Below are 20,634 nucleotides of genomic sequence, written 5' to 3'. Positions count from 1 at the left end.
ACTTAACGTTTCCTTGTTCACACAGATGCTTCTATGTTTGGATTGGGGGCAGTACTGAGCCAAGTCGGGCCAGACGGCCAAGAACAACCGGTAGCTTACCTGAGTCGGAAACTACTGCCCCGTGAAGTAAGCTATGCGGCCATCGAGGAGTGCCTGGCGGTAGTATGGGCACTCAAGAAGTTGCAACCATATTTGTATGGACGACAGGTTTCCCTCCTAACGGACCATAATCCCCTAGCTTGGCTTAATCGAGTCTCCGGAGACAACGCCAGATTGCTGCGGTGGAGTTTAGCCCTACAACCACTGGAGTTCACCATCCATCACAGACCCGGCAAACAAAACGGTAACGCCGATGGACTAAGTCGACAAACGGAACTTGTACCAACCCCATAAACTTCGGTCATCCCCAAACCGATCCATTGAGGATCAGACTGTGTATGCCGATCGCGTCGCTGAAAAGGGGAGCCGTGTTACGTGTTACAGAACCACACAGCACCCAGAATATGTTGTGCAGTTACATGTATGTATAATAGGTTCCATGTGAGATGCATGTCCCTAATGCATCAGTTCACAAGCTGCACCCCTGGGCAGAGGGGACACGATATTCTCCTTTTGTCCGCCCTCCCCCCACCTTTGTAATTCCCACAGTAAACATCAGCAGGCTCCGGCCACCTGCGGCTTTTGTAATGTATGTCTTGCCTGCCGCTTTTCTATTGGCCGGCCCTCTATTTGTGTGATATATTCTGGGTCCTGTGAGTAAAGTGTTGTCAGACTGGAAATACATGGAGAAGCAGTGATCTTTTATATGCGCCCATGTAACCAAGGAATTCCAGCCAGCGTCATTCATTCAGACTCCAGCCAACGCAGAGCAGACCTCCGAAAACACGGGGTGGTACTGAAAGAGGTACCCCAGCTTGGTAGACCCTATTACAGGTGTCAAACGTAACACCCAGATAGCGGCCCTTCTGCCGGGGTGTTATTATGGTGCCACCCACGGAGAGGGAAATGTCAGATTTAGGGAGGTTAGTAGACTGGAAGTGCAGAAGAAGTTCCGTTTTGGAGAAGTTGAGTTTCCGAGAGCGGACATGATGTTGGAGACTGCGGACAGAGAGTCACTGGCGTTTTAGTACAGTGGGAGTAAGGTCAGGGGATGACGTGTATAGTTGTGTGCCATCAGCATAAAGATGGTACTGAAAGCCAAATCTGCTGATGGTCTGTCCATTTGGGGCCGTGTAGAGAGAGAAGAGAAGGGGGCCAAGGACTGAGCCCTGAGGTACTCCAAATGTGAGAGGAAGAGGAGATGAAGTGGAACCAATGAACAAAACACTGAAGGAGTGGTCAGAAAGATAGTAAGAGAACCAGGAGAGGGCAGTGTCTTTACATATAGGGGGCTTCCACAATACAGGTAGTACAAAGGATCTGAAAAAGCACTATGGCTCCTCACCTCTCCCCAAAAATCCAGCAAATTCTGAGCTCCCAAATCCAAATGCCCCATTCCCTTCTGAGCCCCACAGTGTGCCTAAACCACATTTAGTGTCCACATGTTTGGCATTTCTATAGCAATGAGGGTGCATGTGTCCAGAAGTATTATCTGGGCACAATGTCTGGGCACTACAATTTAATGGGCACTTCAATGGCAGATTTGCTATTTTCAATCAGCAACATACCCTGCTGCTTGTTTCTGGAAAACACCCATGGAGTCAAAATCATCACTACACCTTGTGAGGCAGCGGTAGCATGGTACGCAGTGAAGAGGCAGTGACCTACAAACACAAAAGTCCCTTTGATGTGTTTCCTCACAGCATTAAAGTCCAATTTACACAAGTGCAAATAATATTAGTGTTTAGTTCACACCAGTCAATAGCACTTCATAGGACACGGCTTTGTATCACAGTCCCTAAACATGCCGGATTTCACCTTGTCCAGTTTCCATGGGTGACTGCTTGCCATGCCATGTCTCTAACTTACAGCTCCCTTTGGTCTGCAGTCATGACACCCGCTACCTCACCTCTGACTAGTTCACATGGGTGTCGTGCACCACTGTATCACAGTCTCTCTTCACAGCCGTACACAGACCTTGACATCCTAGTGTCTGCAGCTGTGACACATGACAGTCCTTCCTTCGGGCACAGGAAGTCTACCTCCGGTTCTGGGCACAAGACCTGTCCACATCCATGACCAGTCATCGTGGACGGCATAACCACTGTGTATGCTGTGGGTTGTCAGGTCTCTCTCTGGTCCTGACACACCTGAGACTCACTAAGCAACAACCCTTTCCTTCAGGGTTTTTAACATAGCAAAGTGTGGCTTCCAGCCACATGGAAAACCTGGGTCCGGAATGGAACAGACTGCACAAACTACTATCCTGCAGTCTGTTTCACACACAACATCCAGAGCAGGTTTTCCCTACATCTGCCTTGGACACTAACATGTTCAAGACTAACACTTTTATTATCAGTCTGTATTGCCGTCACAGCTACGCCTGTGACTGCCATGGACACCTATTGCCTTCATACACCTCCGTGTATATCCTGAGGAGACTACACAGCAACCCCTACCTGTGACATTGGTCACTGCTTCACCATTGCAATCCCAGCTACGCCTGTGACCGCAATGCATTCCCATAGCCTCAATATGCCTCCGTGCGTATCCTGGGGAGAACATACAGCACCCCCTAGCTGTAATAGGGGTCACTACCTCACATATACCCATCCACTGTTCAAACCTTTGGGGTTGAATACTTGACACCCCACATGGGCGCGAGACAGGGCATCCTCATGCCTCTGTGACATCCCCACCCGACAATGCACTTTGAAACCAAAGTAGGGTCCGGAACAGTCAATTAAGATTTGGACCGGTTGTGGGTGGCCTGAACTTTGTTCATTTTGGATTCAGTAACCCCGCATCTCATCAGTACTCACCTTCGGGCCTTTGGTATAATTTCTTCCGTACCCTTACCCGTGCCTCGGTGACTATATCATGCTGAAACGCCGTGGTTCGACCCATGAAATCCGAGCATCCATCTTTATTACGTCGCACCCAAACCTGAGCTTCCCGACACTGCTGTCTAACGAGCACTCTATCTATTTCACTCTGACCCCAGGCCACATCGTTGGCCGGTGCCAGAAGATTCCTCGAGCGCACGTCCCCAGTTGCCTCTGCGACCACACACTTCCGGTTCTTCCCAGCGTTCTTTTTAAACCTGCAGTTTTTTCACACACCAGTTTCTCTGCGTGTGACCCTGGAATTGAGCTGTCCCGAACTTACCAGGGGACATTTCCAGCTCTGGGTTCAGTGGAGTCTCCATGCCCTCTACTGCCACAACCTCTAGGGCAGTGGTCCCCAACCTTTCTGACCTTGAGAGCCAAATTCAGCTTAGAGAGAGGGTCTCGAGCCACATTCAGCACTGAGAGAGGGGCGTGAGCCATATCCGGCTCCCATCTCCTTCAAAGTAGTGTCAACCAAAGCCCCCATTACAGGTATAATGATAACCAAAGCTTTTCCACAGAAATCACTCCAAAGCAGTACACTGAGATCCAGGGGTTCCCACAATACCCCCATTCAGTATTCTCTCATCAAGGACTCCCAACACAGTCACATCCAGCTTTGAGCACCTCCTCTAACAGGTAATGCCATCCTCCAGCGTACCATACCTAAAACATCTCTAAACCCCTAAGACCAGTAAATGTGCATCCACATCTGCTCTTCTGTGCAGGGCTACTCACAACATTCACCATTTTGAGATGTACTCTTCATACCTGTTTGATAGACCTGGACCTAATGCACCAAGCTGGCAGACAGTCGCGAGCTACAATTCATGGGACAGCGAGCCACATGTGGCTCCCGAGCTACAGGTTAGGGATCCCTGCTCTAGGGGAAGCCTGTTGGGGATACACTCTGTCCCTAAGTTGGCGAACCCTGTGGCAGATATCTCTGACTTGATATCTTCGGGTTCTGCACCCGAAACAACATTTTCATCCTGCCCTGCCAATACCTTTAGGGGGAGCCTATCGTGATTACACTCTGTCCCTAGGTTGACGACCCCTTTGGCAGGTATCTCAACATCTTCGGTTTCTGCACCCGGCACAACATTTTCATCCTCTCCTTCCACCACCTCTAGGGGGAGCCTATCGTGATTACACTCTGTCCCTAGGTTGGCGACCCCTATGGCAGGTATCTCAACATCTCCGGGTTCTATTCCTGGCACAACCATTACCATGAGAGGGTTGACCCTGGTCTCCCACAGCGACCAAAACAGGGGCAAGTCGCTCCCCAACACAGTCCCATATGGAAGGATCTTCGTCACTCCCACCACATGTTTAATGTCCCCACATTGTGTAGAAAAATTGACCTCAGCGGTCGGGTACTCCCGGATTTCCCCATGGATATCCACCACCTTCACCTTCCATCCTTTGGAGTTGTCCCCAGCAGCAAGGGACCTATGGACCAAAGTCACTCTGCTCCCCGTGTCCAGGAGAGCCTCTGTGTGGCACCCATTCACAAGCACCTGGCACAGTCGCTGCACGCTGTCGGCAGTGCCTGCAGTGATGATACAGACTGGCTGGGCATATATCGAGACATGGTGCGTATATCTGCAGTCAATGGGCTCAGATGGCACAGAACAGTTACTAGCCCCATTTCCAGGCTCTGGTACCACGTCCTGAGTGGATTTATACCGCTCAATCAATTCTACCAGCAGGTCCAGATTGCCCAGCTCCCTTTGCCCAACCCAATGCTGCATGGCGGCCGGCAGAGGCCGCACAATCCGATCAACCACAACTCTCCATCATCTCGATTTGGGAAAAAAACTCAGACTGGAGCCACTCCTCCACCAACTGCAGCAAGTCAATTGCATGAGACCTGGCGGGCTGAGACTACATAGGAACACTGGTACACCCAATGATCACCCCTTACCTTAGGGTTCTCCTTTTTACTCAGCTGAAGCTGTGGGAGCTTCCATTGCAGCATCTCTTGCTGCTTCAGCTGCAACTGCAGCACCTGCTGCTGCAGAACCTCTTGCTGCGACTGCTGAAACTGCAGTGTCTCTTGCTGCTGCTGCAGAACCTCTTGCTGCGACTGCTGACTGAGCACAAAATGCTCTAAAAGTTCCTCCATTTCTCCAGCAGACCTGTACAACGATCTGCAGCACTCTCTGGGGTATGCCTCAGTTTACACTGCCCGTATTCTCCACCATATGTAAGGCAGCGGTAGCAGCATTACGCAGTGAAGAGGCAGTGACCCACAAAGTTCAAACACAAAAGTCCCTTTAATGTGTTTCCTAACAGTATTAAAGTCCAATTTACACAAGTGCAAATAATATTAGTGTTCAGTTCACACCAGTCAATAGCACTTCATAGGACACGGCTTTGTATCACAGTCCCCTAAACATGCCGGACTTCACCTTTTCCAGTTTCCATGGGTGACTGCATGCCATGCCAATGTCTCTCACTTACAGCCCCCTTTGGTCTGCAGTCACGACACACGACCATTACACAGAGAAAAACAAAACACAAATATCCTAAAATAAAAAAGTAAAATGCAAAAAATGCATGAAGGTAGAAAGGGTTTTTAGTAAACATAATTTTGATCAAAAGTCGTGTGTTAATATGCATTTATATTGTGCATACACATTAACTTACTTTTTCAGTTCAGACTCCAGTTTTTTATTCAGATCAATGTGCATCCTGTGCATATAAGGGTGTGAACGCCTTGTTTCTGAGCTGGAAAATCCATCCTGTCTGGCCTATGCTTTTACTGGTGGTTCAGTCCCTCGATCCTTGTTCACATTTACGTCACTTGACAAGTGGAAAGGTGTTAATACAAGAATTAGGACTGTCCCACAAGGCTTGACGTGGCGGAATGGCTTGTACATTCTTTTGATCATAACTATGTTTACTAAATACCTTTATTACTATTACTACCTTCATGCATTTTTTGCAGTTTATTTTTTTATTTTAGGATATTTGTGTTTTGTTTTTGTTTTCTCTGTGTATTAGTCGTGTGTTAATATGCATTTACATTGTGTATACACATTAACTTACTTTCTCATTACAGACTCCAGTTTTTTATTCAAACTACTGTACTATCTTGCAGTCTGCTTCACACACAACATTCAAAGCAGGTTTTCCCTACATCCACCGTGGACACTAACATATCCAAGACTAACACTTTTATTATCAGTCTGTATTGCAGTCACAGCTACTGCTGTAGCAGTCACACATGTTCCCTGGGAACAATGCCCACATTTATAACACCAAATATTACAGTGCTACTCACTTGGGAGTGATATGAGGTATCACAGGAAATGTTTCTAATTAAAAGTCTCATAAACCACATCACAGGAAACTCAAATACAGCCCTTGTCCATCCATACAATAGTCTAGCTTCTTAGTCTTTCAGTAGAGGCACTCAGTCTACACACCTCTACACATGCTACACTGTATGAGGCAAACAGGTCTCATTTTACCAAGTGAACCACACCCAGGGGTTGCGATATGGTGAGCAGCCATTCACCTGCTCATAATGAACCTTTCATGGCCAGGTTACTCCAGGTTCATCTCCCATCCACTGTGTTTAACAAGCATCCTTACATACCTCCCCCTCTGCCTAAAGCCATGGGCTTGACATCTTGCAGACACAGGATTCTCGAGAGGGCATTGGCATTACCATGTAACTCCCGACTCTATGTTTTACTTGAAAGCGGACATCCTGCAGGGCTAGAAATTAGTGGGTAGCACAAGCATTTTTCCTCTTTTTCTTTCTCATCCACCTGAATGGACCATGGTCTGACACTAATTTAAATTCTCACCCTAAGAGATAGTATCGCAATGTGTCCATCGCCCACTTTATGGACAGGCATTCCTTTTCTCCAATGGAACCATTTTTCTCACATGCTTACAGATTCCTACTCAGGTAGAGAACAGGATTCTCCTCTCCGTGTATCTCCTGAGAGAGGAACTCTCCTAATCTAACATCCATTTGGAGTACAAATTTCTTCACGACACAGAGCCACTTTCAGTTTTTGAAAGGCCTTTTCCGCCTCCAACGTCCATTTGGCCACGCCTAATTTTATCCCCTTAGTGAGGTTGATCAAGGGTTTGGCCACCGTGGCAAAGTTTGGAATTAGCCTCATGTAGTACCCCATGATTTCCAGGAAGGCCATAACAGCCGCACCAGAAATGGCACATCCATTAGATACGCGTATTCTGACGGTTAAGATCGGCTCTTCCCAGCTGCCATTGTGAGGTGGCAATCGGGGTAATGGTTTATGGGGTTGATGTCAGCTGTGTAATGTCAGGTGACATCAAACCTATGGGTTAGTAACGTAGAGGCATCTGTCAGACACCCCCATTACTAACCCCTACGTCTAAACTATTTAACACACACAAAGTGTTTAATTTGTAAAAATCACTCTGTGACAAATTCCCTCTTTAGCACATGTATTTAATAAAAAATAATCCACACCAGTCTGCCATAACACAAATGGAAGTCCCACAATGATCCATGTCTTCTTGGTCCAGTGTATGGAGCCCTGTTCAGAGAACAAAGCTCAATAGACTGGCGCAACAGTTGCTGCTGGTTGTAACGCTGCACTCCGGGAGAACCCGGCTGCCGTGACGAGCGGTGAGGTCAGTAAGGTTATCCCAGTACACAACTGCCAGTGCTGCTCTCATGTGACCCGGAGGCTTTGAACTGCAGTAACCTTACCTTATTTATTAGTGAAATACAGTTCAGAAAACTACACACACACAAGGCACTGATTATATATCTCACCGACATATTTCTATCTATCTATCTATCTACAGTTGAAACTTGATGTTTCCATCCACTATATAAAAAGACAGATCAACATGTTTTTCTCAATATCTGACATGAGATCAGAATAAACTTTTCCCATTTTAAGTAAATTAGGATTACTATAATTATTAATATTTATTATTAATAATAATACTTTTATTCCTATAGCGCCAACATATTCCACAGACAAAAGACATTACAGCATTACAATAATCACATAAATCAACAGATACCAAGAGGAATGAGGGCTCCGCTGCTCGCAAGCTTACAGTCTATGAGGAAATAGGGGAGACGCGAAAAGTGGATGTCAACAATTGCCTTCATTGTTCAGACCAGCCATAATTTAAGAAATCAGGTGTTCATGTAATGCTGCATGAACCGGTTATCAGCCAGAATACGTAGCAGTATATACACAGGGCTATTAAATGCTTAAAGCGTGTGAGAACATGATATGAAGAACCTGGTTATGGTAAAAATATTGAATGGGCCACACAGGGATAATTAGATTAATTTACTGAGACTGTAGGCGAGACTGAAGAAATGTGTTTTTAGTGCTCGCTTAAAACTGTGGGTATTACGGATTAATCGACTTAACCTGGGTAGTGCATTCCAAAAAATTGGTGCAGCACGTGAAAAGTCTTGGAGACAGGAGGTTCTGATTGAGGATATTAACTTCAGATCATTAGCAGAATGGAGGGCATGGGTAGGGTAGACTGAGATGAGGGAGATGTAGGGTGGTGCTGAGCCATGGAGCACTTTGTGGGTGAGGGTAATAAGTTTATACTGAATTCTGAAGTGGATGGGTAACCAGTGTAATGACTGGCACAAGGTAGCGGTATCGGTGTAATGGTTGGTGAGGAATATGATCCTGGCTACAGCATTAAGGATGGATTGGAGAGGGGAGAGTTTGGTAAGAGGGAGACCGATTAGAAGAGAGTTACAATAGTCCAAACGAGAATGAATAAGAGAAACAATAAGAGTTTTTGCGGAGTCAAAAGTAAGAAAGGGTTGAATTCTAGAAATGTTTTTGAGGTGCAGATAACAAGTTCTAGCCAGTGATCGGATGTGGGGGGTGAATGAAAGATCTGAATCAATCATGACCCCAAGACAGCGAGCATGTTGCTGGGAAATAATGGTAGAACCACACATGGAAATGGCAATGTCGGGCATAGGTAGGTTAGTAGAGGGAGGAAACACAAGGAGTTCAGTTTTTGACAGGTTCAGTTTCAGATAGCAGGAGAATATGATGGTAAAGACAGCGGTAAGACAATCACTGGTGTTTTCTAAAGAGGCAGGTGTGCTGTCAGGAGAGGAGGTGTATAATTGGGTTTCATCAGCATAGAGATGGTACTGGAAACCAAATCTACTGATTGTATACAAAGAGAAGAGGAGGGGGTCTAGGACCGATCATTGAGGAACCCCAACAGTAAGGGGAAGATGAGTGGAGGAGGAACCAGCAAAAGATACAGTAAAGGAGCGGTCAGAGAGATAGGAGGAGAACCAAGAGAGAACGATGTCCTTGAGGCCGATGGAGCGGAGCATAGTGAGGAGGAGCTGATGATCCACAGTGTTGAATACTGCAGAGAGGTCCAGGAGAATTAGCACGGAGTAGTGACCATTAGATTTAGCTGTTAGTAGATCATTAGAGACTTTAGTGAGGGCAGTTTCAGTAGAGTATAAAGAGTGAAAACCGGATTGTAGAGGGTCGAGATGAGAGTTATCTGAGAAATAGCGGATAACATGGGAGTGGATCAGGCGTTCCAGGAGTTTAGAGATGAAGGGAAGATTAGAGACAGGTCTATAGTTAGCAGCACAGTTTTGGTCAAGGGATAGTTTTTTAAGCAGTGGATATATAATGGCATGCTTAAATGAGGAGGGGAAGATACCGGAAGAGAGAGAGAGGTTGAATATTTTAGTTAGGTGAGTGGTGACAGAAGGGGAAAGGGACTGGAGGAGATGTGATGGAATAGGGTCACTTGTGCAAGTAGAAGGCCAAGAAGATACAAGGAACCTGATAGCTTTTTCTTCTCTGACTGGTTCAACATAAGAGAGTGAGCTAGATGCAGGGAGGGAGGAAGGACAGCGCATGGTGTGAGGGGGTTGAGAGAAAATTTCCTGTCGGATATGGTCAATTTTTTCTTTGAAGTAATTAGCCAGATCATCAACGCGGAGATCCGTGGTTGGGGCCTGCACTTTTGGGTGAATAGGGAATGAAAAGTATCAAAGAGATGTTTCGGGTTATTGATAGTGAGGTGATGAGGGTGTTCAAATAGGTGAAAGGCAGTGTTGTATGTTTTAAGCATCAACTTATAATGGATGAAATCTTCCGGTAGATTGGATTTTCTCCACAGACGTATGGCACACCTGGAGCACCGCTGTAGGAAACATGTTTGCAGCATGTGCCAGGGTTTTCTCCATCTGTGCTGAGTTGTTCTATTTATAGGAGGTGCAGCTTCATCCAGGCAGTGTCTCATTATAATGCTTCAGTGAAGAATTAGGACAAGAGAGGGAGGAGATAGGGGCCAATGATGACTGCAAGTTCTTCATAAGTTTCTGGGTGTTGGCCTGTATGTTTCTATAAGTGTGGAAAGTGGGGGTGACCTGAGCGGAATGGCAGTTTTAAGCTGAGAATGAAAGAAGGTTGTGGTCACAGAGTGGGAGAGGGGAGTTTGTGAAATCAACCATTGAGCAAAGCTTGGAGAAGACCAAGTCGAGGGAGTTTCCGTCTTCATGCGTAGGAGAGCTAGTAAGCTGCAAAAAGGCCAAAGAAGGAGGTTAAAGATAAAAGGTGAGTAACCGATATGGAGAGAGGGAGAGCAAAAGGGATGTTGAAGTCTCTCATGAGGATGAGGAAGTCAAAGGAGAAAAATGTGGAAACCACGTGGCAAAGTGATCCAGGAATTGATGCGAGGGGCCCGGAGGATGATACACCACCGCCAGTCGCATGGAGAAGGGGATGTAGAGTCTGACAGCATGGCCCTCAAAAGAAGGGAAGACAAGTGAGGGTACTTGAGGGATAACCTGAAAGGTACATTTGGGTGATAGAAGCAGACCAACACCTCCACCTTCTCTGATGTCCGATCTTGGGGTATGAGGTTTCATCGGGGGCTTAGCTACAGCATTAAAGAATGCTGTAGATAAGCCCCTGATGGAGGTGCCGGCACCTGATAGGCGGAAAATAGGCTGACAGATTCCCTTTAAAACATTCTCTCATTATTCTGGCAAATATTAATAATTATGGTAATCCTATTTGTCTTAAAATGGGAAAGGTTTATTCTGATTTAATGTCAGATATTGAGAAGCACATGCAGATGTGTCTTTATATATAGTGGATGGAAACTTCTGGTTTCTACTGTATCTTTCTATTATATAGCTTTTATCTATTTCTCTAGCTGTCTATCCTCTATGTTTGCACATCTAACACCTAAACATTTGTTATTTCTGTTCTGCATTCTATTCCAGTACGTGTCACACTGATGGTGCACAAGGACGCCACACGGATTTTACATGTGGACACTGATAGCACCGGTACTGTTTTTTCCCGTTTCGGAACTATCAGGAATCCAGGACATGTGAAAATGTGAAAGATGCCTTACACTGATACTTTGTTGCAGTCAACTTTGAATTTCTGGCAGAATTCAGTCTATATGGGTCTGGATCTATCTCAAGAGACATCTACAATTGGCGATCTTTGCCCGCTCTTCCGTGCAAAAGCTCCATATCTGTCAGATTGCTGGGGTGTCTCCTGTGTACAGTGCCTTCTTCAGGTCACAACAGAATTTGCATTCAGTTTTGGGCTGTAGTTTGGCTATTCCAAAACTTCCATCTTCTCCTGGTGAAGCCGTTCTTATGGTGACTTAAAAGTTGCTTAGGGTCGTTGTCGTGGTGAAAGCTGAAAATTCTCTTCATCTTAATCAGGAAATACAAATATAATATTTTAGGTTATGTTATTTAAAAATAATAACATACATTTTATTCTTGACAGATGATTGTACCAGGAGCTTCAAGGGACATCTGATATCTTTAGAGTTTAATTCAGAAGATTCTAGTATCACACAAGATACCTCTACACAGCATGAAGACATCTCAGATATACCCCCAGCTGTTCACAGCAGAGAACGATCATCTTATTTTAATGAACAATTATCTCCAAATTCATCACAGACTGTTAAACAAAACAAAAGTCACAGAAGAAATGCTGAAGATAAAAGCCCACTAACAGGGGAGAAGCCATATTCATGTTCAGAATGTAGGAAATGTTTTTCAATGAAATCACATCGTGCTGCACATGAAAAAGTTCACACAGGAGAGAAGCCATATTCATGTTCAGAATGTGGGAAATGTTTTTCAATGAAATCACATTGTGTTGCACATGAAAAAGTTCACACAGGAGAGAAGCCATATTCATGTTCAGAATGTGGGAAATGTTTTTCAATTAAATCAAATCTTGCTGCACATGAAAAAGTTCACACAGGAGAGAAGCCATATTCATGTTCAGAATGTGGGAAATGTTTTTCAGTGAAATCAAGTCTTGTTGCACATGAAAAAGTTCATACAGGAGAGAAGCCATATTCATGTTCAGAATGTGGGAAATGTTTTTCAGTGAAATCAAGTCTTGTTGCACATGAAAAAGTTCATACAGGAGAGAAGCCATATTCATGTTCAGAATGTGGGAAATGTTTTACAACTAAATCATATCTTCTAATACATGAGAGATTTCACACAGGAGAGAAGCCATATTCATGCTCAGAATGTGGGAAATGTTTTTCATTGAAATCAAGTCTTGTTGCACATGAGAGAATTCATACAGGAGAGAAGCCATTTTCATGTTCAGAATGTGGGAAATGTTTTGCACACAAATTAAGTCTTGTTTTACATGAGGGAATTCACACAGGAGAGAAGCCATTTGCATGTTCAAAATGTGGAAAATGTTTTTCATTTAAACATAGTCTTGTTGCACATGAGAAAATTCACACAGGAGAGAAGCCATATTCATGTTCAGAATGTGGGAAATGTTTTTCAGTGAAATCAAGTCTTGTTGCACATGAAAAAGTTCATACAGGGGAGAAGCCATATTCATGTTCAGAATGTGGGAAATGTTTTTCAATGAAATCAAGTCTTGTTACACATGAGAGAATTCACACAGGAGAGAAGCCATATTCATGTTCAGAATGTGGGAAATGTTTTTCACTGAAATCAAATCTTGTTGCACATGAAAAAGTTCATACAGGAGAGAAGCCATATTCATGTTCAGAATGTGGGAAATGTTTTTCAATGAAATCAAGTCTTGTTGCACATGAAAAAGTTCACACAGGAGAGAAGCCATATTCATGTTCAGAATGTGGGAAATGTTTTTCAATTAAATCAAGTCTTGTTGCACATGAGAGAATTCATACAGGAGAGAAGCCATATTCATGTTCAGAATGTGGGAAATGTTTTTCACTGAAATCACATCTTGTTGTACATGAGAGAATTCACACAGGAGAGAAGCCATATTCATGTTCAGAATGTGGGAAATGTTTTGTAAATAAATCACAGTTTAGTCGTCATGAAAGAATTCACACAGGAGAGAAGCCATATTCATGTTCAGAATGTGGGAAATGTTTTTCAATGAAATCAAGTCTTGTTGCACATGAAAAAGTTCATACAGGAGAGAAGCCATATTCATGTTCAGAATGTGGGAAATGTTTTTCACTGAAATCAAATCTTGTTGCACATGAAAAAGTTCATACAGGAGAGAAGCCATATTCATGTTCAGAATGTGGGAAATGTTTTTCAATGAAATCAAGTCTTGTTGCACATGAAAAAGTTCATACAGGAGAGAAGCCATATTCATGTTCAGAATGTGGGAAATGTTTTTCAATGAAATCAAGTCTTGTTGCACATGAAAAAGTTCACACAGGAGAGAAGCCATATTCATGTTCAGAATGTGGGAAATGTTTTTCAATTAAATCAAGTCTTGTTGTACATGAGAGAATTCATACAGGAGAGAAGCCATATTCATGTTCAGAATGTGGGAAATGTTTTTCACTGAAATCAAGTCTTGTTGTACATGAGAGAATTCACACAGGAGAGAAGCCATATTCATGTTCAGAATGTGGGAAATGTTTTGTAAATAAATCACAGTTTAGTCGTCATGAAAGAATTCACACAGGAGAGAAGCCATATTCATGTTCAGAATGTGGGAAATGTTTTGTAAATAAATCACAGTTTAGTCGTCATGAAAGATTTCACACAGGAGAGAAGCCATATTCATGTTCAGAATGTGGGAAATGTTTTTCAGTGAACTCAAGTCTTGTTGCACATGAAAAAGTTCACACAGGAGAGAAGCCATATTCATGTTCAGAATGTGGGAAATGTTTTTCAATGAAATCAAGTCTTGTTGAGCATGAAAAAGTTCATACAGGAGAGAAGCCATATTCATGTTCAGAATGTGGGAAATGTTTTTCAATGAAATCAAGTCTTGTTGCACATGAAAAAGTTCACTCAGGAGAGAAGCCATATTCATGTTCAGAATGTGGGAAATGTTTTTCACTGAAATCACATCTTGTTGTACATGAGAGAATTCACACAGGAGAGAAGCCATATTCATGTTCAGAATGTGGGAAATGTTTTTCATTGAAATCAAGTCTTGTTGCACATGAAAAAGTTCACACAGGAGAGAAGCCATATTCATGTTCAAAATGAGGGGAATGTTTTGCACACAAATTAAGTCTTGTTTTACATGAGAGAATTCACACAGGAGAGAAGCCATATTCATGTTTAGAATGTGGGAAATGGTTTTCTCATAAATCAGCTCTTACTAATAATCATCAAAGGTGTCAAACGGGAGAAAATCCGTACTCATGTTCAGAATATGGGAAATGTTTTTCACTGAAATCAAGTCTTGTTGTACATGAGAGAATTCACACAGGAGAGAAGCCATATTCATGTTCAGAATGTGGGAAATGTTGTGTAAATAAATCACAGTTTAGTCGTCATGAAAGAATTCACACAGGAGAGAAGCCATATTCATGTTCAGAATGTGGGAAATGTTTTGTAAATAAATCACAGTTTAGTCGTCATGAAAGATTTCACACAGGAGAGAAGCCATATTCATGTTCAGAATGTGGGAAATGTTTTTCAGTGAACTCAAGTCTTGTTGCACATGAAAAAGTTCACACAGGAGAGAAGCCATATTCATGTTCAGAATGTGGGAAATGTTTTTCACTGAAATCAAGTCTTGTTGTACATGAGAGAATTCACACAGGAGAGAAGCCATATTCATGTTCAGAATGTGGGAAATGTTTTGTAAATAAATCACAGTTTAGTCGTCATGAAAGAATTCACACAGGAGAGAAGCCATATTCATGTTCAGAATGTGGGAAATGTTTTGTAAATAAATCACAGTTTAGTCGTCATGAAAGATTTCACACAGGAGAGAAGCCATATTCATGTTCAGAATGTGGGAAATGTTTTTCAGTGAACTCAAGTCTTGTTGCACATGAAAAAGTTCACACAGGAGAGAAGCCATATTCATGTTCAGAATGTGGGAAATGTTTTTCAATGAAATCAAGTCTTGTTGCACATGAAAAAGTTCACTCAGGAGAGAAGCCATATTCATGTTCAGAATGTGGGAAATGTTTTTCACTGAAATCACATCTTGTTGTACATGAGAGAATTCACACAGGAGAGAAGCCATATTCATGTTCAGAATGTGGGAAATGTTTTTCATTGAAATCAAGTCTTGTTGCACATGAAAAAGTTCACACAGGAGAGAAGCCATATTCATGTTCAAAATGAGGGGAATGTTTTGCACACAAATTAAGTCTTGTTTTACATGAGAGAATTCACACAAGAGAGAAGCCATATTCATGTTTAGAATGTGGGAAATGTTTTATTTAGAGATCATCTCTTTACAAACATTAAGCACATTCACACAGAAGTAGCCATTTTATAGTCACATTATAACAAACAAACATGGCGTCTTGAGACCTTGGGTTCCTATGGTCCCATTACCTTCCTGGAGTGATGCTCTTGCTCTTAAACCCTTTGGCGACAAGCTGCCCATCTTAGTTACACAAGCGGTGGTCACTATGATAGCATATAATATGGGGAACGTGCCTATATTTCATTATTCTGCTTTCCCCCATAGTTTGAATATCTCTTTGGTCGCGGCTCCACACTGGTGGTAATCCACCATAAGCAGGAGAGTGATGGCGCCTCTTCTCATGTACAGAAGTCCCGTCCATCTCATGTAACCTCCAGGCACCAGACACATTACTCACATTTCACTTTCTCACTATTGATAATTGTTCTCATGAAATCTCATTCCTGTGACTGAGAACTTACAATTTGTGTTGCTTTTCTGTGTTCTGCTCTTCTGTCTTCATCATTATTGATTATGAGCACGTTGCATAGAAGGTTTCTCTTCCTGGTGCCCTTGTTTCTATTTGTTACTCTTTGTGGCTCAGGGGAAGATACCAACACGATATATACTGAATCTTGTAGCCACTTACTGCCAATAAAGGAAGCTTTACTGTCTCACAGTGGTTTGAATAGTCCTTGTCAGACGTGCCCACATCCTGGATTTTCTATGGATTTCTAGATGGTGAAGCATATGTCCCTGAGATGTGCCAATGCATCCGGCCTCTACATGCCATCGAGTGGGCTGTCAGTAGGCTGGATCATGGGAGGACACAGACTGCACATGACCCCTGAGCAAGGAATGCACCGTTCCCCCCATATACTATGAAAGTGACTTGGACATTAGAGATGAGCGAACCCGAACTGGAAAGTCTGAGGTTCGTATTGGACACCTAGTGTGCGGTACCGAATGCCGAACACGGTGTTTTTACTGTCTGTCCAGTTTCCTGTTTGGGTTTGCCAGTCTAATAAAGCTTGTTAAAGAAAGGGGAGGAAGAAAAACTTCCAAGACAACAACTCAAGGTCATAGTATAAAATTGCTTTATTGGATTATAGGGCAAGGAACAATAAAACATGCTAAAAAGCTGATAACTTGTCAAAAAACATAAGGACACGATGGACCATAATTGCTGCTTATGTTATAATAATCATAGAAGATATGAGAAGGACACAAGTAGGTAAGCGGTAAACTGCCATGTCACTGAACAAATAATTAAACCGGTAACCAAATCCTGCCCATAGGCCATAGAAAAAGAAGGCACATATACCCGCAGAGTAACAACACGTGTCCCAAATTACCTGATGAGCGCAAGTGCAAGCAAGCAAGTACAGGGTCCATCGTGTCCTTATGTTTTTTGATAAGTTATCAGCATTTTAGCATGTTTTATTGTTCCTTCCCCTGTAATCCAATAAAGCAATTTTATATTATGACCTTGAGTTGTTGTCTTGGAAGTTTTTCTTCCTCCCCTTTCTTTGTGAATTTTGACAATTGGTCCCTTTACAGTCCATGGTATTTTTATTAATGTGGGATAATATCTACAATTTGCTTGGTATGTTATTATTTATAGTATCTCATTTGACATCCATACCTCTGTGTACTACTCTTTTTGTCTAATAAAGCTTGTTGAAAGGCTATAGCGCAGCCAATCAGCAAGCCTTTAGACGGTGGGCACTTCCAAAGCCATCACAGCAATTACAAGTATTGACATAGCTGTAATTTGCTGGCGTAGCATGTGACCAGGCCTGTATAAAGGCCAGATCACGAGTCAGCCGCCATTCTGTTCTGATTAGTGTAGAGATAGGATGCAGCTGGAGTGAGGGACAGATAGTGACTGCGCACTCTGCAACAACACTCTGTATACTCTGCAACCCATATCTGGGGTAGCACTGTACTAAAAGCCACTCTGTGTACTCTGCACCCATATCTGGGGTAGCACTGTACTAAAAGCCACTCTGTGTACTCTGCACCCCCACCTCTGGGAGTACTGTGCTAAAAGCCGCTCTGTGCACTCTGCACCCATTGCCTGTGGGAGTACTGTCCTTTAAGCCCCTGTTTGTACTCTGAAATCTCCTATCTGTGAGAGTATCCTCCTATCCTTTAACCCCTTCACCCCCAAGGGTGGTTTGCACGTTCATGACCGGGCCAATTTTTACAATTCTGACCACTGTACCTTTATGAGGTCATAACTCTGGAACGCTTCCATGGATCCCGGTGATTCTGACATTGTTTTCTCGTGACATATTGTACTTCATGCTAGTGGTAAAATTTCATTCAAATAACTTACGTTTATTTGAGAGAAAAACGGAAATTTGGCAAAAATTTTGAAAATTTCGCAATTTTCCAACTTTGAATTTTTATGCCCTTAAATCACAGAGATACGGCACACAAAAAACTTGATAACTAACATTTCCCACATGTTTACTTTACATCAGCATAATTTTGGAACCAAAATTTTTTTTGTTAGGAAGTTATAAGGGTTAAAGGTTGACCAGCGATTTCTCATTTTTACAACACCATTTTATTTTTAGGACCACATCACATTTGAAGCCACTTTGAGGGGTCTATATGATAGAAAATACCCAAAAGTGACACCATTCTAAAAACTGCACCCCTTAAGGTACTCAAAACCACATTCAAGAAGTTTATTAACCCTTTAGGTGCGTCACAGGAATTTTTTTGAATATTTAAAAAAAAATGAACATCTAACTTTTTTTCACAAAAAAAATACTTCAGGTTCAATTTTTTTTATTTTACCAAGGGTAACAGGAGAAATTGGACTGCAAAAGTTATTGTGCAATTTGTCCTGAGTACGCTGATACCTGACTTGTGGGGGGGAACGACTGTTTCGGCGCATGGCAGAGCTCAGAATGGAAGGGGCGCCGTTTGACTTTTTCAATGCAAAATTGGCTGGAATTCAGATCGGACGCCATGATGTACCTAAACAGTGGAAACCCCCTACAAGTGACCCCATTTTGGAAACTAGACCCCCCAAGGAACTTATCTAGATATGTGGTGAGAACTTTGAACCCACAAGGGCTTTACAGAAGTTTATAACATACAGCGGTACAATTAAAAAATCATATTTTTTCCAAAAAATGATCTTTTCACTCCAATTTTTATTTTCCCAAGGGTATCAGGACCCTAAAAGTTATTGTGCAATTTGTCCTGAGTACGCTGATACCCCACATGTGGGGGTTAACCACTATTTGGGAGCATGGCAGAGCTCGGAAGGGAAGCAGCGCCATTTGATGTTTTTGGCTGGAATTGAGATCAGACACCATGTCGCGATTGGAAAACCCCTGATGTACCAAAACAGTGGAAACCCCCCACAAATGACACCATTTGGGAAACTAGACCCCCTAAGGAACTTATCTAGATGTTTAGTGAGAACTTTGAACCCCAAGGGCTTCACAGAAGTTTATAGCATAAAGCCGTACAATTAAAAAATCATATTTTTTCCACAAAAATGATCTTTTCACCCTCAATTCTTATTTTTCCAATGGTAACAGCACCCTAAAAGTTATTGTGCAATTTGTCCTGAGTATGCTGATACCCCACATGTGGGGGTTAACCACTATTTGGGCGCATGACAGAGCTCGGAAGGGAAGCAGCGCCATTTGACGTTTTTGGCTGGAATTGAGATCGGACACCATGTCGCGATTGGAAAACCCCTGATGTACCTAAACAGTGGAAACCCCCCACAAATGACACCATTTTGTAAACTAGACCCCCCAAGGAACTTATCTAGATGTGTGGTGAGCACTTTGAACCACCCCAGTGCTTCACAAAAGTTTATAACGCCCAGGCGTGAAAATAAAAAATTCGTATTTTTTCCACAAACATGATCTTTTAGTCACCATTTTTTTATTTTCCCAAGGGTACCAGGAGAAATTGGACCCCAAAAGTTGTTGTCCAATTTGTCCTGAGTATGCTGATACCCCATATGTGGGAGAAAACTACTGTATGGGCACACGTCGGGGCTCGGAAGGGAAGTAGTGACGTTTTGGAATGCAGACATTGATGGAATGGTCTGCGGGTGTCATGTTGCCTTTGGAGAGCCCCTAATGTACCTAAACAGTGGAAACCCCCCACAAATGACCCCATTTTGAAAACTAGACCCCCTAAGGAACTTATCTAGATGTGTGGTGAGCACTTTGAACCCCCAAGGGCTTCACAGAAGTTTATAATGCCAGGGCATGAAAATAAAAAAATCGTATATTTTCCACAAACATGATCAATTAGTCCACAATTTTTTTATTTTCCCAAAGGTAACAGGAGAAATTGAACCCCAAAAGTTGTTGTCCAATTTGTCCTGAGTATGCTGACACCCCATATGTGGGAGAAAACTACTGTATGGACACACGTCAGGGCTCGGAAGGGAAGTAGTGACGTTTTGGAATGCAGACTTTGAGGGAATGTTCTGCGGGTGTCATGTTGCCTTTGGAGAGCCCCTAATGTACCTAAACAGTGGAAACACCCACAAATGACCCCATTTTGGAAACGAGACCCCCTAAGGAACTTATCTAGATGTGTGGTGAGCACTTTGAACCCCCAAGGGATTCACAGAAGTTTATAATGCCCGGGCATGAAAATAAAAAAATCGTATTTTTTCCACAAACATGATCAATTAGTCCCCAATTTTTTTATTTTCTCAAGGGTAACAGGAGAAATTGAACCCCAAAAGTTGTTGTCCAATTTGTCCTGAGTACGCTGACGCCCCATATGTGGGAGAAAACTACTGTATGGACACACGTCGGGGCTCGGAAGGGAAGCAGTGACGTTTTGGAATGCAGACATTGATGGAATGGTCTGCGGGTGTCATGTTGCCTTTGGAGAGCCCCTAATGTACCTAAACAGTGGAAACCCCCCAGAAATGACCCCATTTTGAAAACTAGACCCCCTAAGGAACTTATCTAGATGTGTGGTGAGCA

At 43.0% G+C, this 20,634-nt stretch overlaps 1 protein-coding gene across 1 annotated transcript in view; it reads left to right on the top strand.

The window, feature by feature from the left end:
* The window catches only part of LOC141053955 (uncharacterized), a 56,935-nt gene extending 40,615 nt beyond the window's left edge, over positions 1–16,320 (top strand). The window contains exon 2 of the mRNA XM_073551112.1: positions 11,783–16,320. Coding sequence (XP_073407213.1) covers positions 11,783–14,484 — 2,702 coding nt within the window. The 3' untranslated portion in view covers positions 14,485–16,320. The remainder of the gene's footprint in view (positions 1–11,782) is intronic.
* The last annotated feature ends 4,314 nt before the right edge of the window (positions 16,321–20,634 follow it).

This window comes from Dendrobates tinctorius, unplaced genomic scaffold (assembly GCF_039654945.1).
Source record: "Dendrobates tinctorius isolate UK_male_01 unplaced genomic scaffold, ASM3965494v1 ptg000173l, whole genome shotgun sequence".
Lineage (NCBI taxonomy): Eukaryota > Metazoa > Chordata > Amphibia > Anura > Dendrobatidae > Dendrobates > Dendrobates tinctorius.
Note: the sequence above shows the minus strand (reverse complement) of the source record. Positions and strands in the feature narration are given on the sequence as shown.